General features: G+C 43.0%; 1 protein-coding gene across 1 annotated transcript in view; it reads left to right on the forward strand.

Annotated features, from left to right (window-relative positions):
- Positions 1 to 849: 849 nt before the first annotated feature.
- The window catches only part of LOC115268495 (forkhead box protein F2), a 38,863-nt gene continuing 15,942 nt past the window's right edge, over positions 850 to 23,770 (forward strand). Inside the window, exon 1 of the mRNA XM_029876517.2 lies at positions 850 to 2,402. Coding sequence (XP_029732377.2) covers positions 1,441 to 2,402 — 962 coding nt within the window. The 5' untranslated portion in view covers positions 850 to 1,440. The remainder of the gene's footprint in view (positions 2,403 to 23,770) is intronic.

Raw genomic sequence — 23,770 nt, forward strand, 5'->3', positions numbered from 1 at the left:
CTTCAGGGGAGATTTCCCAGTACCGAAAGTACCGGTACCAAGGCTCAGTCAGTACCGGTATTTCGGTACCGAAAGTTGGTCGATAATACCGGGATTTTCGGTACCGGTACTACATTCCTAGTTATAAAGTATTTGGCTTTGTTACAGAAGTCATTTTCAACTTAACCGCCAGGAAGGATACTGATTGATAAGTTCCGCTTTATGCCCAGTTTCCTATTCAAAAGGAATCGCTCAAGGAGTTTCTTGACCGATTCCTGGCAGAAACTTTATACAGAGACTGCATATTTAACCTTCCAGGACGCGCGCTATCAAGCAACCGAAACTGCACCGCGCTCGCGCAGTATACGAAAAGCGAGGTTTTTTGATAGTGTTGTACTTTTTACAACAGCGCGCGCGCTGAAGGGTTAATTGTAATTTCTTCTGCTGCGATCGAAGAAAACGGTTTCTTGGGTGATTCTGGCAAGGAATTTCCCATTCATCAAGATAGGCCGAAAAATTCCTTCTGAAATGCAAACAGCCCTTTTACATGCATCAGATCGCTTTGCGGTCTTGGAAGGGTTGGGTCCTCGTAAAAATTTCAACATAAATAAGGGGCAACCTGTGGCGATTTTCGTTGAAAAAAAAAAACGACGAACGCTAAAATATAGTTTTTCCGATCGAACTGAAATATTGCATGGTTGATATGGGACCAATATGGAACCCAAGAAGTGTACAGGAGTGATTTTTTCTGTCCCATGCTAAAGAATATAATTCTAGGAAATTGATTATACAATTCAATACCTAGCTATTTAAGAACCCCTGCTATTTCCAATACCAACCCAAGTACCAAGCACTGAAATAAGGCAAAACGACGTGCGATCGAGCTTTGAATGGAACTGTGGAATAGAATTACCATAACCGATCGAGACGCGGGGCGCGAGCGCGTAGCTTGGAATCAAGGAACAAGTGCACCATCATACCCACATGCCAGCTTGTAGTGCGTAGGTTGGCCGAAGGAGGAAAATTCAGCTTACCAAGGCGAAAATCGGGAGAGATGGAAACCCCGTCTTGCGTATGTGTGTTTGGTTTTTTGTTTGCGCAGGAGGATTACTCCGATTAGTTCTTCGTTACGCTTCGTCGGGTTTAGTCGTGTGCGCCCTGCCCTGCCAGCTGTGATACATATAGTTCTGTGACCCGAGATCAAGTGACCTCTTGGAAGACAAATTAACTGCTGTCTGTGGTTGATTTTAATAATCTATTAAAGAGGAACAAATATTTATTTTTTGTTTGATTCAAGTGGCCTAAATATTTACGGATAGCCATTCGGTTTGTTTAAAATCCCATGTGCGTGGAAGCTAGTGCGGGTGTTTACAGGATTCGTCCGGTGTCTAGCGAAGAAAATTGTGTTAATTGTGTGTTGTTGTGACTGATTAGTGGATTTATAGATTGTTTTGCGGGAAAATGATCAAGACGGAAGAACACGTGGATTCCAGTACCGTGGCTGTTTCCGGTGGTTATCACTATCGGAACATTTCTTCAAATATTGTGATGGCCACTCCACATATTATCGAGAACCCAGCACTTCAAAGCATGGATAATCATTATCACTATCATACGAGCATTTCGTCGTCTCAAATTGACGTGAAAAATGAAATGGATGAGCGAAACTCTCCGGCTTATCACGTATCTGACGTGAAGATGGAGACGGACAAGATCCCTTCGATGTACCACCACTTCGACAAAATCTCCTCATATTACATCAATCGATCGCCATATCTGTTGTCGCAAATGAACGACGACTCGGAGTACGTTGAACCTCGTGCATCATACCTCTCTCAACTGGACAACTCCATCAACACCATGAAGCTATCGGATGCCGTTTCGATACCACCGCTGATCAACTATCAATCCCTACCACACCCAGATGTGTCCGTACTGCAGCAACGCTGCCGTAGCAATGGATCTAGTGGAGGTCACATTTCACCGACATCGTCCATGAACTCATCCTCTACATTGCCCATAGTCAGCAGTGTCCAATCCATTGCGACCAGCACTAGCGGTGGTCACATAACGATCATGCCCAATCCAATGCTACAGAAATCCCAGTCGTCTTCGCCGATAACTCCGTCGGCTTCGCCAACTCTGTCTAGCTCCTCACAGCCAACCGTGGCGATGATAAACGGAACTGGTTCGAACACCATCCCGTCGCAAAGGAAATCACCAAACGCTGGAAATGGAACGGGAGAACAGCAACTTACCAGCACCACGGGATCCGGCGAAAATGGTGGATCGAAGAAGACCAACGGAGGTCGAAGGCAGGAAAAACCGCAGCTCAGCTACATCAACATGATTGTGATGGCGATCAAGGATTCGCCCCACCGTAGGAGGACCCTCAGTGAGATCTACAAGTATCTGCAGTCGAAGTGAGTAATATTAATTAAATGCTTGTTTAGATAGGGATTATAATGAGATTTTGTAATCTGGTCCAATTGATGAGTTTCCAATACCACCTATTACATTTAACAAAAGGATTCTAGACACACACACACACACACACAAAAACATTGCTACACAAATTATAACCTAGAATATCTTGAAATCCTAGAGGAGTTTTGAAAGAGTGCCAGCTTAGAGGTTTAGAATTTTTGAATAATATAATTCGGTGTTGGGAACAATGACAGCTGGGTTAGTATTTCTGATATTCTATTCGTTGTTCTCTGGTTTGAAGCAGTAAGGAATAGGGTTTTTTTCTGGATGGTTAATATTGGCATCCTTTGTAAACCTTTTTCGTTAAAGGATCTGATTTTAATTAGGTCAAGAGGAATATAAATTGATTGAAAAATGACGAAGGTACGAAAAAATATTTTTTTCATGTTATACGATCAACAAAATTTTGCTGATATTGATATTATATTGAGGGTTAAGGTGTCATGATTCATCACTAAGCTTTCAAACGAATCATTGATTTTTTGCCTCGCGTTTTCCAAGTGATAAGAAATTGTCATTTTTGCAGCAATGCATAGCTATGCAGCAGTAAGAATATCTTCGCAATCACTGCGAGTGAGCATATAAGATGATATTTTTCATACGAATATTCGTTTTGGTGGCAGAGAATCATCACTTTGAAATTTCGAATCACATATCCAACATGGCTGCTGATGCTAATGATAAAAGACAATCCACACCGTCTTCAGCCAGAGGCTGCACAGACTGAACACATTACATATATGATACCCTACTTTCACTTTATCTGGTGAATGCGCTCTTTGAAATCATTCAGAAACTTGTGAGAAATAAGGATCTCATGGCATCGGAAGTTTAACAAAGCAGCAAATTTAGACTTATAAATATATCTTGCTAATCGTTTCTGTAGATTTAAACAGGATAACATCATCCCCATGAAATGAACTAGGATACTTTTCATGAACATTTGGTGGCATTGAGCTAAAATTTCACTACAATTCAGAAGGAGTAACCAATCCTCAAAAAGAAGTATGATTTTACCGATTTTTTTACGAAGTTCCTTCCAATTTTCAAGTCCCATTATAATGTAAGATGATCACAACCCCTTAAATTTTCCGCAAATTTTCATCAACTACATATGCAAAGGTATACTCGTATAGATTTTTGAGCGATTTTATCTCTTTGGAACAACTTGGCCCACATCACAATGTATTTTATGCAAGTCAGTACATTTCATAATTTCTATTTTATACTACCCATTTCAGTATCATAATGACCGACTTTTCCGCACCGGTTCATTGTGCAACTGAAATGAGTTGCATAATGAAAAATAGCTGCATAATGTTCATTATGCAACTGTCTAACCGTCTAACATAATTATTTTTTTTATGTCTTTATTATCGAGACTTCCAGAAAATTATTCAAGGATTACCGCACAACAGCCTTAAACAAATTATGTGGAAACTTTTACTAGGATTCGATTCGATATTTTCTTCAGAAATCCTTCTGGGGATACTTTAAGACATTTCGCCAGGGCTTCCTTCAGAAATTCCGTTAAGAATTTCTACAGAAATTTCTTTTTAGCCAAGCATTCTATGATGGTTCCTGCTGAAACTCTGACAAGGGTTGCTTTAGAAAATATTTTGAAAATTTCTCCAGGAATCCTTCAGAGTTTTCTACAGGGATTCAGAAATTCTTTCAACGATTCTTCAGGAATTCTCTCGGCGATTCTTTCGTGAATTTTTTCGGTGTTCAGGAAATCTATCAGAGACTCCTCCAGAAACTTGTACAGGTATTCCTACAAGAAGTCCAAGGGAGATTTGTTTAGAAATTGCTCTAGGAATTGCATTGAAAATTTCCACAGGAATGTGTCCAGGAATTGCTACAGGGAATCATGCAGAAAATCTTGCTGACAGTCCTCCGAAGATTCTTGCATCAATACTTTCAATGGTTCAGGCAAAAATTTCTACAGAGATTACTTCATGATTTTCCCTATATATTCCTCTACATATATCCCCAGATATTTATCCAGAATTTCCTCAAAGGATAATGATAAATGTTGATTGGTCGATGATTTCTCCAGGAAATTTTCCATAAATACGTTCACATATTGCTCCAAGAATACTCTAAGAAAATCCTACAATAATATTACAAAATGATTTTTTCGGGAATTTTTCCTACAAATTCCACAATATACTTTTCTAAGAATTCCACCAAGGGTTTTCCGAGGAGGTTTTCCAGGTATTCATTTTGAAAATTAATCAGAAATTCCCCCTGGGATTCCTTCAAAAATTTCCCCGGGATTCCTTTAGATATTCCTCTAGAGATTCATTCGAAGCACACCCTGAGTTTTCTACAGGAATTCCTCTAGAGATGTCTTCGGAAATTCCTTCAGGTTTCTTTTCAGAATTTCCTGCTCTGATTACTTTTTAAATTCTATCAGAGAGTCATGCACAAATACATCCAGAGACTTCTTCAGGTTTTAAAAGATTTTTCAGGAATTTCAATAAGGGATTTCTTCAAAAGCTCTTCCTTGGAGTTTTATGAAATTGCTGCAAAATTTCTTCAAAATTTCTACAGAAATTCCCTCGGAAAATTTCTTCAGAGTTCTTCCTAGAACTCCTTGGAAAATTCATTCAGGGAAGAAGAAATTTCTGCAAGGATTTTTAGATACCTCCTTGATTCCTAGCAGGTATCAGAAAGTATCAGAAGGCCGGCTCCAGATTCACGTTATCCTCCATTTGAGACATGTGTGCTGTACGATCGAGTACAACTATTTGGTACGCATGTATATGTACGGTAGTTTTGAAATGCTTGAAAGAGATAAGATCACAGTAGTCCAGAAATATATGAGAGTTTGTTTTCGAGCTAGACGTGTTTTTATTTATGTCGTCCGAGTTTCCGACATTACATTTGGCGAACGAGGATTGAAGTTTCTAGTGTGAACTGATGGGAAGATCGAAAAATAGTGTAGTGTTTTTAAAGGCGAAGGAAGTACTTGATAGTAGGACCCAGAGCGTTAATGATTAATCATAAATTTAATCATGATTAATGATTAATGATTAAGATTAATCAAAATCATTAATCATAATCACAAAAAAATCTCATTTAATCATTAATCATTAATCTTAATCACACTATTTTTGCAATCTAATCATTAATCAGTAATCATAATCATAAGAAAAAATATTAATCAATCATTAATCATTCATCACCAAAACTGATTCATCATATAAAATATATGATCCAATTTAAATTGGTTCAAATGCTGTTCTAAATAATATAATTTATGATTCTTTTTTCAAAAATCTCCCGGACAGTTTCTTTTCACTTTTGAAACTTCTAAAACATGTTGAACATTAAAGATATTTTAATCATTTCCAGTTTTTTGTGATTGATTAATCATGATTAATCATGATTTTTAATCAATGAGCCATTTTTAATCACTAATCATAATCAATAATCACAGATAAAACCAATTTTAATCACTAATCATAATCTTTAATCATCCTAAAAATCAAATTAATCATTAATCATAATCAATAATCACTAAAATTGGAATTTTAATCATCAATGATTAATCATGATTAAAATTTTTGTTAATCATGAACGCTCTGGTAGGACCTATGGATAGACCTACAGTATGCGGCAGGAAAAAATGCGAAAGTGTTTTTCAACTTCAAACCTCATTTTTGTCCATTTGACATTAACCAATCTATGTTTCAACGTTCCATGATCTATAATAGGCTAGTTTTCTGAAAAGTTAATTAAAAAATTTCCCATTTTGGTCACTAACCTTTACAGGGCGGCGCCTGAAGATGAAGACAACCAGAATTTTCAAATCGCAGAAAATCACACAGGTCGCTAAATTTCGCATCTGATAAAACAAAATTTTTGATTTTCTCTACAATATCATCAAATATATGTACTTATTTCATCTGGTATGTGAAACTACATGGCTCTGGATCAGTGTGGTCTGGTTGTTCATCAAATTTGTGCTAATTTTGATACTGTTATAGTCATTTTGTTTAATGACCATTGGGCGCGCAGTTTATTGATATCCGCTTATTAGGCCTACATTATCACATGTTAAACATCAAATATGTTCATTTTTATTTTTCAGTGCTAGAATATAGACATTGACTGATACACTGTCATGAAAAAATAGTCATATATATCCCATATTTAGCGTGTAATAGTGCCTTGAACTTTTCGCATTTTTTCCTGCCACACCCTGTATGGTGAATGTTTGTGAGTAGCATTCCACTGATGGAAAGTGCTGTTAGAAGTTGAAGTGGACGCCAAATGGAGGTGGGTACCCGCCGGGGAGGTTCTGCAAATGAAGGTATGTGCCAGGTAGGGCAAATAGTACATTGAGTGCAACTGATTGAACGCTGAAGAACATACTGATTTTATCATTATTTGTGAATTTGTTGGGAAAACCTGCGATCTTGACAGATACCTGCAAATAGTACGATGGGTTACAGCCACCTTGTTGCTTGGTAACTGTAGTTGAAGAATCTCCGGTTGCTGTGATGTCATTAGAATAGTTCAATTAATTTTGGTGGTTCGGCATTCTCATCAAATGCTGCGGAGTGATTTATGACCAATATCAGTTGGAGATATGCAAATGTGGCAAAGATTCAGAAAGTTCAAAGTGAAATGGATAGTAGTATTGATTGTGATAGTTAAATAAATTGCCATGTTGTGGCTAAATATATCGCAAATAAAACTGACATAAAAATTGAGTGGAATGCAGAGTTAACCAAGGTAAGTAAAAGGAAGGTAATGCAATGTGCTAGATTACGCAATCCGCCATATTGGAATTTTGACTGACAGCTGGCAAGTTTGTTTTGGTTTGGAAGTTAATCAATAATAGCAAGCCATGACCTGAAAGTTGTCACTTCAAGTTGTATTATGCTAGCGAGTTGATATGGCGAGCTTGTATCGCAATTTCTAGCACAGAAGATAATGATTCCAACGACTTGCTCTAGAGTTATTCCCGTCCACTGAGCAGTTTTTCTGAAATCCTGCTGGAATTTTTTGGAACGGTTTAGAATACATGAGGCCTCCGGGTAAAGTTTACAGTTCAAAACCAAGCTGCCGGAGCTTCACCTTCACGCCTTTCCTCCAGATTGTGATCTTTAAACTCAGCATTTTTGTTTAAATATAGGTAGTGTATGCGCACATAAGGGCGATGGGGTTTCTCAGTGCCAGAATTATGCGAGATGTAACTTAATCTTCAAACACTGAACTTCAACTAATAACTAACTGATTTATTGGCTTAATTTCACTTCATGGTATTTTACAATCTGTAACAGTTCACGGAATAATGATGCACGGTCGGTATGTAACCCTAGACCTTTGATACTGTTGCTAATGAATTGATACTGATCCCAAACTAGTTACTGGACATCTTATATATGATTTAAGTCTTGTTGTATAAGAAGAAGGCTATTCAATTTAGAGCATAATGGTTTCTGAGTTCTTTGTACAGTAATAATGCAGTATATAATACAAAGTGTGAGTAAAAACATCGCAATCCATGACTACAATACAGAATGCACTTTGACGACAGTAGATTCTTGCTAATCCGTTAATAATGAATGAAATATGCGTAAACAGGTAGAAAATATCGACATGCGTATTGCTAATGCTGTTGTGTCAAAATCATCCAAATAAGTTGATTTTTCTCGCCAAGATTAACTTGAAATCCGAAAACAAACAGCTGCTCTTCCACTGCGACAAAATTTTTCACTTGTGTGTGGGTAAACAACAACTCCTAAGCAACCCTAGCAACCCCACAGAAAGCGATAGAGCACAGCGTAAACAAACTCACCAGCAATAACCTCCACCACCCCCGCCATAAACCTCTCCCCGCATCTACTGACTGCGTATATGCTAGTACCTTCCATTTAAATTACCTTGGAGTTTAATTTAAATGTAAAATAAAAGATGAAATAATTATCTTCTTCGCTTTCTGGCCTTACACCCCACTGGGACAGAGCCTATTTTCAGCTTATGCAATGATCGTTTTGTACTGTATATAGTGTGGCAGGCATGAAGATGCTTTATGTCCAAGGAAATCAGAGAACTGTCCGGTGTGGAAGGTTTTTGGACTGCGGGAACCGAACCAGTATGGTCTTGATAAATAACCTTAATATTGGTTTATATCAGACAGTGTGTCAATTGAAAGTTGCAGATGTATACTTAAAATGTGATGATTGGAGCACGAATCATGGAATCGATATATTAACTGAAAACAACTTTTCTGTAAAATCAATAGCATGATTTACAATCGGCAAAAGCTGTGAAGTCACAACTCATCGTGATCTTATCTGGGACATTGTTAACTAAGAGCGCTTGGATTGTGTGCACCACTTTAGCAATATATTAAAGTATTCATAAACCAGTGTTTCAATCATGTATACTTATATTTTTTTGTAGTAAATATAAAATCATAAAGGAAGCTGTATATGAAAGCTTTAGGTCAGTGGTGCTCAGGCTGGAGGATACCGCGGGCCAAATTTGCAATTCGGGATCGACCTGCGGGCCGCATAAACATCGATGCACAAAAACAACAAAAAGAACAATTCTAAAGCATATTTATTAAAAATCTGAACTGTTCAGAACTTGTGTAAGGGTCAAACTTTATAATCTATTGCCCTTAGTGTGCCTTAGTGGAATTTAATTTAGATTCAAAAGTTTGGTTGAGAAAAAACGTTTGAGTTTCAAATTGAAATTCAAACAAACAATTTATAAGTTGCCACTAGAATTGCCTTGAAGCCCTTCAACAACCTGTCAAGCAGCTTTTACAAGAATTTCTTTTGAATTGTGAAATTCTCTAAAATAAAGACAAATCAATCAATCAATCTTTTCAATAGCTCCAGAAAGGTTTGCTGGATTTTCTCCTGAAATTTCTTGTGGAGTTGCTCCAGAAGGGTTTCAAGAAATTTCTTGAAGTTTCTTTTACATTTCTAGAATTCTCTTGGAACACCTCCAAGAACTCCTCCTAGATTTGCCTTTGGAACTGCCCTGAAGTTACTTCAGAAATTCCTCAATAATCGTTTCCAAGAATTTCTCCTAGAATAGCTTCCGGATTTTTCCGAAAATTTCCCAGGAGTTTCTTGAAGATCTTAGTAAATTCTTTCCATAAGTCTTTTCTGAAGTACATCATTTTTTTATTTATGTGTATTTTAACATAACGCTAATTCTACACTTGACACTTCATCATTAAATTTCTTCAAAAATTAGATTTTTAACAATTGTTTCCGGAAATTGTTTCAACATTATCTTCCAAAGTTGCTGCATAAGTTGCTTCAAAATTATTGTTCAAATTTTCCTCAGGCGTTCTGCGCATCTTTTGTGTCTTAATGCAGTTGGTTCTGTAATCTTGTTTGTAGCTACTTCCGAAAATTCTCTTTTTGTTGCTCGAGGAATTTATTCTAAAATTATTTAAGAAATATAAGTGCCATGCAGTATCGCCACATCTTTTTCTTTGAGTTTCCTCAGGTTTATTTTCTCCAGGATGATTTGAGTTTCTCCATATATTTCGCTTAGAGTTGCTTAAAATGTTTCTCCAATAATGTTTCTTGGAGTTTCTTCAAAAATGTATCCAGAAGTTTCTCCAAAAGGGCACAGGAGACGCTTTATGAATCTCGCCTGAGATTTTTTTTCTTTGAGTTCGTTCAGGAGTTTCGCTTGGACAATTCAAATTGGATTCGTAAGTTTTGTTTCGAAAAATGTATGAGTCTTGTAATAGAAATTCAAACAAACAGTGAAAATTAAACAACATTGGCAATTAAGTTGAGATTAGTTGAGAATTTTATCAAAAACTTCGTGCGTTGTGTTTTTATGTTCTTCGGAAAGGCGAAATGTGAAATATTTGCTCAGCGTTGCATTGACTGCGCTTAAAAACTGCAATTAATTTTTTAATGATTCAAGATTACATTTTTAACAAACTTTCATTTGATTCGTACCACTTACAAATAACTATAAGCTGGCTTCGTGACATAGCTGAAATGCGGAAATATTTCGGTGTTGCGATTTCGAATCTTAACAGAACGGAATGTTCTTTTTGTTTATTTATCATTAAATTTGTGTTCAACGCTGTGAAAATTAATCAGCATTTTTTTTATTTCTTAATAAATTTAACGAGTTATTTCAAATAATCGTTCAAAAATTTCGATTCGTCTTAAAGTGCTCTGCGGGCCGCATCTTAAGGCTTGGAGGGCCGCAGGATGAGCACCACTGCTTTAGGTATAAGCTGTAACACAAAAAAAAAATGAAAAAGTTGTAACGGGAGCGAAAGGATAACGAAAGGAAGGAACAAAACAGCCTCCGCTTAAGCGCCAGGCAAGTCGGAAACTTGCCGCGAAGGAGCGTGTCAATCTCAAAATCCCGTACCCGGCCGAGACCTCAGGGCGAGTCCTTGTCTTAAGCCTCCAATCCCAAAACCGAAACTTCTGATCGCACGGACTAAATACAACAACCAAAATCTTAACCAACTCCAGGGTGGACTGGTTTCCTTTGAAGGTTTGCCAAATCCAGAGCCTATTCTACCACGACCGCGAAGGTAAAACTTGATTAAAAGATCTCTTAGTTAGACCACAATTTCGTCAATTGGGTTTTTAAATTAAGAAAAATGTATTGATTGTTTGATTTTATACAAAAGAGTACCTTTTTCTGAACCACCATGATTTTTTTCAGACTTTTAGAACTTCATTTTGGTACCTAAAATCGCTTTCGAAGAGATTTTTCGAAATCACCTTTTGACAGCTGGCCAACTTCTTGACAGCTCCGCCCAGTACAAAATGCGACGAGGGGTGATTCGACAAATCGCTCCCATACAAACTTCAAACTGATTTTTAAATAGGTTCCCGGGCACCAAAATTCATGAAAATTTGAATTTCGGCTCAGTTTTGCATGCAGATTCTGAATATGGAATTATCTCAACACCGCTAAAGAAGCCAATTCGTCACAATACTACTAGGGCAGCGTTATTCATTGTTCGGGGGTAACATTTTATTGGATGAATTTCAAAATCCCTACTTTGCCTATCTCCATTCGATTCACTTAATCTAGGGTTAGTTCGATTTACATGGGTTCAGTTTTGTTCGAGCAGCTGCCCTTTCTCATACCTGTGCATGCTTCTGTTTCCTCACCTGCTGGTTGCAGGGGCAGTTGCACCAGCTGGACGAGCCCCTTTAGGTAGGCCACACGTCAGCCTTACCCGAGTAACGGTTCTCGCTCGGTGACGTCGGTGGTGAGTTGTCCCGCCGTGGTGAATTAGTGCGGGTCGGACTCAATGAGTCTAATGAAGGTGTGGAAGAGATACTTCGTGTGCGTGAGAACCGTGTCTGGTTCAAAACATGTCACTACTACAAGCAAAGCGAGCTCCCATAAGAACGCGTGTCAAATAGTGACGTCACTATTTGTGTTTACATTTTTCTTTGCTTACTAATACATAGCCATCTCTTCTTCTTCCTCACCTGTAATATACTCTCATTGGGTCGGACTAACTTGTCTGTTCGTTCAAGTGTCACGTCAGAACGGCTCTATTACGCAACGATGATGATGACCTCATCGACCAACCTCGTGGGCTAGTTTCTCACAGGGCGTACCGAGCGGCCACTACACTCCAGGTTTAGACTGGTCCTGGGGGTTAGACCTTCGCTTGAAGGATTACCTTCAAACGGGTTTACACAAAATTAACTTTTTATTCTTGGGGAGCACAATTAAAAGGTTTACCTGGTGTTGGCACAGAACTAATTTAACCTCTTCGGGTGCTGTAGTTGATCAGATTGCTCCACCTTATTATTAGACTTCGTTTAGATAGGCACATTATAATTGCAAATCTAAATTAACTTACAAGTTTAACTAACCACGCCGGGCTCACATGGCGATTGCTAACTAGTCCAATAACAAATTACATTACACTTTCTTCCCTTGACTTGGCTTCACTACTGATTAATACAATTGATCAATCTTGGGTAATGTTCTAGGCACAACCTTTCTCTTTGGTGGTCAAATACTAAGAGGGCGTTCAATCTCGCTTTACGGACCTTTCATCCTATGTTCGTTCCGTGGGCTATTGTTTTAGTGATCATGCCATACATCCGTTCAATTTCGATATCGAAAACCGCCGACTTAAACTGTCTTCGATTCTACAGTAGAGTAGGTATCAGAGAGTAGGAACGCTTTCGCTATGACAATATTGGCGTAGGACACGTTTAAATGTTGTTTGATTTGGAAAAGGGAATATCTTTTATTTGATAATTTTTTTATAGGGAATTTAATTTAGTTTTTTGTTATATAAAAGTTTGTAACTTGTTACAAAGTTTCATCGAGTACATATTGAGATATAATGTTTTAAAAATGTGTTCAAAAATCTTATAAGATTTACTAAAAGTTCTATAACTTTCAGAAAACTCATTCGATCTCGCTCAAAATTTTACCAATGGAGCTTTAATATATGATTCATGATTGGTCAAAATTTCAGCGTTTTTGATTGACGTATAAAAAAGTTATAAACATTTGAATAAAAAAATATTTTGATCAAAAAATTGCTGTACGGACAATAGGACAGATCGATGAAGTACTAGATTTGTAGTAATGAGCTGAATTTTAGTATGGTGAGAAGGTCAATTCTCCGTTTCTGCAATGAAATGGTGCAAAAAGCGTGGGTATTATGATTCCTTGCCTAATTTGATGCTGTTTGGGCAAAACTTTGGGCAACAGTGTTGTTGTTTTCTCCATTTCTTGCAACATAAACAACATAGTTATCCAAAGTTTTGCTCAAACAGCATCAAATTAGGCAAAGAATCATAATACCCACGCTTTTTGCACCATTTCTTTGCAAAAACGGAGAATTGACCTTCTCACCATACAAAAATTCAGCTCATTACTACAAATCTAGTACAACACCGAACGTGCCCCATTGTTTTATACACTGTTATATTGGAATGTTGTGTGTTGTAAGGAAAAATTTTGGACATCTTCTTTCTTTGTACGATGCTGCGATGAGTTATGGTGCGCTGCATTACTTGTTCGGCAACTGTGTGCCTGGAGAGCAACTGTGTGCTATAAAACATGTTCGACAACCGTGTGCTATAAAACTAGTACTGCAACTTGGTGTCTGGAGAGCAACTGTGTACTATATAATTTGTTCGACAACTGTGAGCATGTAGAGCAACTGTGTGCTATATTACTAGATCGGCTACTGTGAACCATGAGAGCAACCGTGTGCTATAAAACTAGTTCGGCAACTTTGTGCCTGGAGAGTAACTGTGTGCTAAATAATTTGTTCGACAACTTTGTATCTGGAGAGCAACTGTGTGCTTTATAGATTGTTCGGCACCTGTGTGCCTGGAGAGCAACTGTGTGCTATATAATTTGTTCAGCAACCGTGTGCCTGGAGAGCAACTATGTGCTATATTACTTGTTTGGCTACTGTGTACTATGAAAGCAACCGTCTGCTGTAAAACTAGTTCGGCAACTGTGTGTCTGGAGAGCAACTGTGTGCTAAATAATTTGTTCGACAACCCTGTATCTGGGGAGCAACTGTGTGCTTTATAGGTTGTTCGGCTTGTGCCTGGAGAGCAACTGTGTGCTACATTACTTTTTCGGCTACTGTGTACCATGAGAGCAACCGTGTGCTATAAAACTAGTTCGGCAACTGTGTGCCTGGAGAGCAACTGTGTGGCTTATAGGCTGTTTGGACCCTGTGTACCTGAAGAGCAACTGCGTGCTATATAATTTGTTCGGCAACTGTGTGCCTGGTAAGCAACTGTATACTATATAACTTGGTTGGCAACTATGTACCTGAAGAGCAACTGTGTGCTTTATAACTTGTTCAACAATTCTGTACCTGGAAAGCCACTGTGTGTTTTATAACTTGTTCGGCAACTGTGTGCCAGAAGAGTAACCGTGTGATATTCGGTAACTATGTCTAGTAAGTAAATGTGTATAATACTAGAATTGATAATTGTGTGCAATGCGATGTAGCTGTATACTGTGTAGAGACAGGTAACTGAAAGCAAAGCAAGCAAAGCAAAGCAAAGCAAAGCAAAGCAAAGATAACCGTACACATCGTAGTTGCTACTCCGTGATTGACCAGAACAATCGAAGTTGCACAGAGAGCCAATGGGGCAGCAGGGACGGATGTCCTGGGGCCTGACGCACCCCCCCCCCCGCTTGCGAGTCAGCCGCGTAGTTGCCGGCTAAGAATAGGACTACTAACCCCAATTCAAGGTGTCAAGCGACCCGTGCCGAGGAATGAGTGATCGAGGGGGTGAAAAAGATGCTCGATCTTTAACGGAGCCTGTGGGGTACCTGGGCACCCCCCCCAGTATGCTGTCCCTTACCGCGTTAATGCAGAGCTCTGGCGTGGTGGACATTATTTCTCGTGCAACTCGTGGGAATAAGTATGAGCAAAAATTCAAAAACAAATAACTTAGGTGGAAGTAGTGGTGCGATCAACCCCTTCGCAAGAAGCGGGTTGATGAGGTCTCCGACAAGGAGAAGCGAGGAGTCAGGTGCTGGTGGCTTACGTAGGTCAAGCGTGGGAGCTCCTGTCCACTCCACGGCAAGCCAGCCGGTGGAGGTCATGGACGGAGCGTGGCTGCTGAGGGCCATCAGCCAAGAGGTTGGAAAAGGACGGCCCGCATTAGAGGTTGCTGAGCACCAGCTTGGCAAAATCATCGACTTTGCGACAACTAAGTCGAATATAAGCAAGGACCTGAAAACGGCCTTGCTTAGACTTAGAGTGTCTGTCGATGAGGCCAAGCAGGAGCACGCGGTCGCGTTGCTGGCTGCTACAGCGGCGGAACCCGCAAAGGAGAATGTGTCGAAGTTTACACAAACAGAGGCCTTCTCCTTCGCAGGTAGTCCGAGGAGTGTGGAAGCGAATGCTCGTGACAAACGTGACAAGCATTCGCAGAAGCGGGCGAGGCAGCCGTCAGGTGAGGAGCTGTCTGGCGGCGCCCGCAAGGCCAGGCGTATAATAACCCCGAAAGCCGGTGGTAACGCTGGAAAGTCGGACCCCAGCCAGGGTTCCCGGAAAGCTGGGAAGGGTGGGCCTGAAAAGGCTGGCCCGTCCCGGAATGATGGGAACAAGGGGTTGCGACCAATGGTGGGCCCTCAGCAGCCACAGAGCAGGGCGATCCAAGCAGAAGACCCTCCTTGTACAAAGGTAGAGCGGAAGAAGAAGAAGAAGTCGAATCCGCAGGTAGTAGCGCAGGACGCCAAGCCAAGGCGTAGGAAGGCAGGTGCCAGGCGTGAGAAAGGCGACGCTATCGTCATCAAGACGGAACAGTCCAAGTACTCGGACGTCTTGAAGACGATGCGAAGCGACGCCAAGCTTGAGGGTCTTGGAGCCGACGTACGCAGTATTAGACGTACTCGTACGGGCGAGATGATCCTGGAGCTGAAGCGCCAGAAGGAGCACAAGGGTGCCGCCTATAAAAGGCTGGCAGAAGAGGTCCTTGGTGAAGGTGTGCAGGTGAGGGCTCTGACACATGAGGCGACTCTGAAGGTCAAAGACATTGACGAGATCACCGAAGTGGAAGAGCTCGTCACGGTACTGCGGCAACAGTGCGATGTGCAGGTGGCCGCCGCAGCCGTTAAGCTACGGAGAGGGCCAGCAGGGACACAGATAGCTTTGATGCGGCTCAGCAACTGCTTTGTCAGGCGGTTTCTGAGTGGAAGACGGATATCGCCATCATATCGGACCCATACCGAGTACCCGCCGGCAACGGCAACTGGGTCGCGGATGGGACCAGAAAAATGGCGGCGATATGGACGACGGGTAAATACCCCGTTCAGGAGTTGGTGTCTACTACCTATGAGGGCTTCGTGGTCGCCAAAGTAAACGGGGTCTTCTTCTGTAGCTGTTATGCGCCTCCGCGGTGGCCGATCGAGCAGTTCACGCAAATGCTGGACCGCTTAACGACCGTGCTAACAGGGCGAAGGCCGGTGGTAATAGCGGGCGACTTTAATGCCTGGGCCGTGGAATGGGGAAGCCGTTTCACGAACCAGCGGGGTCAGATCCTGCTAGAAACACTGGCCATCTTAGATGTCGACTTGGCTAATGTCGGTACCAAGAGTACCTTTAGTCGAAACGGAGCGGAGTCAATTATTGACGGGACCTTTCGTAGTCCTGGCCTAACAAGTAGTTCGAACTGGAGAGTAGATGATGGCTACACTCACAGCGACCACCTGGCGGTTCGCTACAGTATCGACTACAATAACAGCAGACAGCGGATAGAAGAAGAGGCGGCTAGGCCAAGGCCAAGCCCTCGTCGATTATGCCTGTAAAAGAGCCTCCACAGCTATTGCGGCACTGTCCCGGATGATGTCCAATAGCTCTGCGGTGTACGCCAGTAAGCGCAAGCTTCTGGCTAGTGTTGCTACATCCATACTTAGGTATGGCGGCCCGGCGTGGGGCACCGCGCTAAGTACTAAATGCTACCGACGGAAGCTGGAAAGTACTTACAGGCTTATGTGCCTGAGGGTTGCGAGCGCGTACCGTACCGTGTCACACGACGCTCTCTGCGTCATTACTGGTATGGTGCCTATCAGCATTCTTATCAGTGAGGACATGGAGTGCTTCGAAATGCGCGGCACAAGAGGCATACGCAGGACTGTCAGGATGGCCTCTATGGTCAAATGGCAGCGCGCGTGGGACAGTTCCACCAAAGGAAGGTGGACCTATAGGTTGATACCGAGGGTAGATAGTTGGATTAATAGGCGCCATGGGGAAGTCACATTCCACCTGACACAGGTCCTTACAGGTCATGGTTGCTTCCGACAGTATCTACACCGTTTCGGGCATGCGGATTCTCCCGAATGCCCAGTGTGCAATGATTTAGAGGAAACGGCGGAACACGTTTTGTTCGTGTGCCCGCGTTTTCGCACAATGCGTGACCGCATGCTTGCCACATGCGGGGAGGACACAACTCCGGACAACTTGGTCCAGAGGATGTGTAGGGATGAATTTGGCTGGAACGCCGTTTCAACGGCTATTACCCACATCGTCTGGGAGCTACAGAGGAGGTGGCGCGTGGACTCGGAGAATGGCTAGTCCAGATGCAGTACAAGAGGTGGTCCAGGGGCTCGGAGTCGGCTTCGTAGGTCATACCGGTGCCCTGCGGTCGAAATCGACCCTTACAACGATTAAGTGGCCGCGGAGAGGAAGTCCCGGTAGCGGTGCTGTCGTGGCGTCGGTCTACTGGGTTGGATCCGAGCCCGCGGTTGGAAAGGGGTCCCCGGCAAGGGTCGGGGTAGGTGAGATCCTGCTGTCTGCAACCTACGGGTGCATCTGATAGGGCCTGAAGGGTAGTGATACCCTTCCTTTGCGGGCAGGTCAGATCGGGTTGCACGTGGGCATCAGTTCTTGATGTCCGCTCAGCAGTAGGTCGCGGGCGGGGTTGACCCTGCCCGCCTTCCGAGGACAAAGGGAGTGGCGAGGACCACTCTGGAAACTGGCTAAGCGCCAGCATGCTACCGTGATGGACTCTCCAAAGCGAGTCATCGATGTTCGTTGCTGCAGGCTACGCAGCTAACCTTGTGGGTGCGATGTGCACTAGCCCCTCTCTGAAGCAATACCTTCTTGGTGGTTCCGGAGAGACGTAGGGTTTGGCGACCATAGGAATGGTTTAGTGGGTACGAGGAGAGAGTAGTCCTGGATTTTACTTTTGTTGTAGAAGACGGCCTGTCAGACCTACACTACCCTAACCTTCTGTTAGGGTGTCTGTTGAGCAGATTATCCCCCTATGGTTTAGAAGGAAAAAAAAAAAAAAATAGCGGGTGACTTTAATGCCTGGGCCGTGGAATGGGGAAGCCGTTTCACGAACCAGCGGGGTCAGATCCTGCTAGAAACACTGGCCATCTTAGATGTCGACTTGGCTAACGTCGGTACCAAGAGTACCTATAGTCGAAATGGAGCGGAGTCAATTATTGACGTGACCTTTTGTAGTCCTGGCCTAACAAGTAGTCCGAACTGGAGAGTAGATGATGGCTACACTCACAGCGACCACCTGGCGGTTCGCTACAGTATCGACTACAACAACAGCAGACAGCGGATAGAAGAAGAGGCGGCTAGGCCAAGGCCAAGCCCTCGTAGGTGGAAGACATCATACTTCGACGAAGAGGTATTTAGGGAAGCGCTCCGCCGTGAGCGAAACTTACTCGGTTTAGACGGCGACGAGCTGGTAGCGGTGCTCTCACGTGCGTGTGATGCGACCATGCCTAGGCGAGTCCACCCTAGAAATGGGAGGCCACCGGCTTACTGGTGGACTGACGCGATTGCGGACCTGCGCCGCGCCTGCCTACGGGCTAGGCGGCGGATGCAGCGAGCACGATCAGAGGAAGAGCGAAACGAACGGTGGGTGGTGTTCGCCGCTGCAAAAGCCGCGCTCAAGACCGAGATAAGAGCAAGCAAAAAGGCCTGCTTTGAGGGTCTCTGTCAGAGTGCCAATACGAACCCGTGGGGTGATGCCTACAGGATTGTTATGGCCAAGACGAGAGGTGTGATGGCTCCTACAGAGCAATCTCCAGAGATGTTGGAGGGGATCATTGGAGGACTTTTTCCGCGTCATGATCCTAGTCCTTGGCCTCCTTTCGTAGGACAGCCGGGGACTGGGGCTGGCGATGAGGAAAGGGTCACCGATGTGGAACTTGCGGGGATAGCTAAGTCCCTTAGCGTAGGTAAGGCCCCAGGTCCGGACGGAGTTCCGAACCTGGCCTTAAAAGTAGCTATTGCAGAAGCTCCCGAGATGTTCAGGTCTGCTATGCAGAAATGCCTGGACGAGGGAGTTTTCCCAGAAGCTTGGAAGAGGCAGAGCCTGGTACTATTGCCAAAGGCGGGGAAATCACCCGGAGACCCGTCGGCATATAGACCAATATGCTTGATTGACACGGCGGGGAAGGTGCTCGAAAAGATCATCCTCAATAGAATGTTGAAGTTCACTGAGGGCGTGAATGGTTTCTCGAGCAACCAGTATGGCTTCCGGAAGGGGAGGTCCACCGTAGACGCTATCTTGTCGGTTACAAAAACCGCCGAGAAAGCACTCGAGCCTAAGAGGAGGGGAATTCGCTTCTGCGGGGTAGTGACTCTGGATGTAAGGAATGCATTTAATAGCGCCAGTTGGGCTGCTATTGCCGATGCGCTCTTGCGTCTGGGGATACCGGAGTACTTGTACAAGATTCTCGGAAGCTACTTTCAGAATCGCGTACTGGTTTACGACACGGAGGTGGGTCGGAAGTGCTTTCACATAACCTCAGGAGTCCCGCAAGGTTCCATCCTGGGTCCGGTGTTATGGATAGTCATGTACGACGAGGTGTTGAGGTTAGAGTACCCAGTGGGAGTGGTGATTGTTGGATTTGCCGACGATATTACGCTCGAAGTCTACGGTGAAACGATCGAGGAGGTGAAGTTGACTACCGACCACTCGATCAAAGTTGTGGAGGCGTGGATGCGGTCCAGAAAACTGGAGCTGGCTCACCACAAGACAGAGGTGACGGTTGTGAACAACATGCAGTCGGCGCAGCAGACGGAGATCAGTGTAGGAGAATGCACTATCCTGTCGAAGTGCTCTGTCAAGCACTTGGGCGTGATGATCGACGATAAGCTTACCTTCGGTAGCCACGTCGATTATGCCTGTAAAAGAGCCTCCACAGCTATTGCGGCACTGTCCCGGATGATGTCCAATAGCTCAGCGGTGTACGCCAGTAAGCGCAAGCTTCTGGCTAGTGTTGCTACGTCCATACTTAGGTATGGCGGCCCGGCGTGGGGTACCGCGCTAAGTACTGAATGCTACCGACGGAAGCTGGAAAGTACTTACAGGCTTATGTGTCTGAGGGTTGCAAGCGCGTACCGTACCGTGTCACACGACGCTCTCTGTGTCATTACTGGTATGGTGCCCATCAGCATTCTTATCAGTGAGGACATGGAGTGCTTCGAAATGCGCGGCACAAGAGGCATACGCAAGACTGTCAGGATGGCCTCTATGGTCAAATGGCAGCGCGCGTGGGACAGTTCCACCAAAGGAAGGTGGACCCATAGGTTGATACCGAGGGTAGATAGTTGGATTAATAGGCGCCATGGGGAAGTTTCATTCCACCTGACACAGGTCCTTACAGGTCATGGTTGCTTCCGACAGTATCTACACCGTTTCGGGCATGCGGATTCTCCCGAATGCCCAATGTGCAATGGTTTAGAGGAAACGGCGGAGCACGTTTTGTTCGTGTGCCCGCGTTTTCGCACAATGCGTGACCGCATGCTTGCCACATGCGGGGAGGACACAAATCCGGACAACTTGGTCCAGAGAATGTGTAGGGATGAGATTAGCTGGAATGCCGTTTCAACGGCTATCACCCATATCGTCTGGGAGCTACAAAGGAGGTGGCGCGTGGACTCGGAGAATGGCTAGTCCAGATGCAGTACAAGAGGTGGTCCAGGGGTTCGAAGTCGGCTTCGTAGGTCATACCGGTGCCCTGCGGTCGAGATCGACCCTTACAGCGATTAAGTGGCCGCGGAGAGGAAGTCCCGGTAGCGGTGCTGTCGTGGCGTCAGTCTACTGGGTTGGATCTGAGCCCGCGGTTGGAAAGGGGTCCCCGGCAAGGGTCGGGGTAGGTGAGACCCTGCTGTCTGCAACCTACGGATGCATCTGATAAGGCCTGAAGGGTAGTGATACCCTTGCCTTCAGCAGGTCAGATCGGGTTGCATGTGGGCATCAGTTCTTGATGTCCGCTCAGCAGTAGGGCGCGGGCGGGGTTGACCCTGCCCGCCTTCCGAGGACAAAGGGAGTGGCGAGGACCACTCGGGAAACTGGCTAAGCGCCAGCAGGCTACCGTGATGGACTCTCCAAAGCGAGTCATCGATGTTCGTTGCTGCTAGGCTACGGCAGCTAACCTTGAGGGTGCGATATGCACTAGCCCCTCTCTGAAGCAATACCTTCTTGGTGGTTCCGGAGAGACGTAGGGTTTGGCGACCATAGGAATGTGTTTTAGTGGGTCGAGGAGAGAGTAGTCCTGGCTTCTACCGGCATTGTAGAAGACGGCCTCAACCCCACACTACCCTAACCTTCCTGTTAGGGTGTCTGATGAGCAGATTTATCCCCCTATGGTTTAGAAGGAAAAAAAAAAGAGAGCTAATGAATGTGAAAGCTTGGGACTAGCTAACCATTCTCAATGTGCACAATTCGAGAGTTCAGCTATTTAAAGTCAATAACGGTGCTGGCCACGTCCTTACGGTCATCAGGAAAGGGAAGGAATGTTAGTTCGACAACGGTTGCTACTAGAAACCGTGGAATCCACAGCATCCCCACAGTTGTCACGGGAAGGAATGGTGGTTAGTAGGGTAGGGTAAGGTGTGGTTCTAGGAGCCACCTCTGTTAGGTGATATGATCCTCTAGTTATATGGAAATACACGTCGCGGTCTTCATCACGATTATGATTTATTTGATCACGATGACCATTGATCCCGGATTTCGTGCTCGCGTTTCCATCGCCCTACCGTGGAAACCGACTGATCTACGATTATTGTAGCGCGATTCTGAACCCGGATTTTTCTAAACAAAGCTATGTTCCGTATAAAGCAGCTTTTTGAAAAAAGGAAAAAAAAAAATATAATTACATTATACATCCGTATATGAAAATTGTTACAGAAAAAAATGTTATTTTATTGTACACTATCATTCCAATTAATGATTCCTCATATTTTCCAGCGACATTCAGATATATGAGGCATGCTTGCATGAGTCTAAATGAAATGATTTTGGAAATGATAAAAAAACTAATACACTGTGTACAAGTTGTGGTTTGGAGGATAAACATTATTTGAAATATTCATAATTGCCTGAGCAAAGTTGCTAGAGTACAAAGAAGACCGCCACAATAGACGCATTTCATTCTACTCGTGAAAATGCGAGGTAAAATGCATTGTTAAGAAAGTCAACGATGATGACTTCCACCTTAATGATACAATACTAGAAATGCTGGTAGCCCCAAAGTAAGTTAGCAAAGAAATAATCAGATCAGGTTGAAATTGTAGATGGCGAAATTCTCATTTGAAAATGGTAACACAGCATATTAATAAAATCACTATTAAAGGTTCGTGTTTCCAAATTTTGTACAATTAACTGTCTTTGTTACGTTATGAACTGATGCTAATAAAATAGACTACATCATCATATATACCCAAATAAAGTTACATGAACTTGGAGTAATTTAACAATTAATAAGTGTTCAATGTACTGCAATTTAAGTCATGTTGCTGGTAATAAAAAGAGCATACTGTAGAGTGTTTTAAGGCAGTGAAGAGAAATAGTATTATCCTCAAAATGCATAGAAACCTAAGATAGTATGGTGAATTGGTTCGTGAGCTTTTTGAGTTGAAAAACTTTACAGGAGGATACATTAGATCAAACCTTTGGATTATCGAGAAACCTATAAATACGCATTTTATGATTACGATTTAAATTTCCATAAAAAAAAAATTATAAGGTAGTCCTGAAATGATGTGCTACATTGTGGGTCAATGATAACGTATTCTTAGACAAAACAAATAGAGACATATGTTTGAATTGACATTTGTTATATTATAGTGTTTTAAAAAAATCGAAGAGACAGGAAGCCCAGAAGTGGTAAAAAAATAACAGTAAATAAAATAGCTCAAATATACGTATTTAGAAAATGAGGGAATTGAAACGAATGAAAAAAGCGACCAAAGGGGCAAAACATAAAGAAGAATGGCATTCTAAAGCACGTCTATTTCATTTCATCTATTAGAAGTAGAGATGGGCAATCAGATCCGGAGCCGTTGAAAATATCCGGATCAGTTCAGTGAGCGAGTGAACCGTGGCTCTTTTCCGGAGAGAGCCGGATCGCCCATCCGCATGGCGCTGTACGGAAGACCTGAGAAAAGATGTAAAGCTCTGGACTATATTCATTTCTTTACGACACGTGCTTTTACCAACCATGTTCGGTCCGCTGGCGATGCCTGCACGCATGTGGTCCGCAAAAAACGCACACGATGCTCAATCGGGAGAGCGCAGATCCGACTGTTTTGCCCAACCTGACTCGAACGACTCAAGCATGCAGCTACCACATACTCACACATTTTTACCCTTTTCTTTCGGTTCATCACGTTCATCAGCAATATGTTGTTTGGTGATAAGAAAGGGGTAGTGTGGAAAACATCAAGAAAGTGAGTGTCGTATGCTGTGTCTGAGAGAATGGTGCTATTGGTGATTTGATGTTGCATGAAGAAGAAGAAGAATGATGGTGTTTTGAAAAAATCCTATCCTTACAACACAGGGGAAGATTT

Source organism: Aedes albopictus, chromosome 2, assembly GCF_035046485.1.
Source record: "Aedes albopictus strain Foshan chromosome 2, AalbF5, whole genome shotgun sequence".
Classification (NCBI taxonomy): domain Eukaryota; kingdom Metazoa; phylum Arthropoda; class Insecta; order Diptera; family Culicidae; genus Aedes; species Aedes albopictus.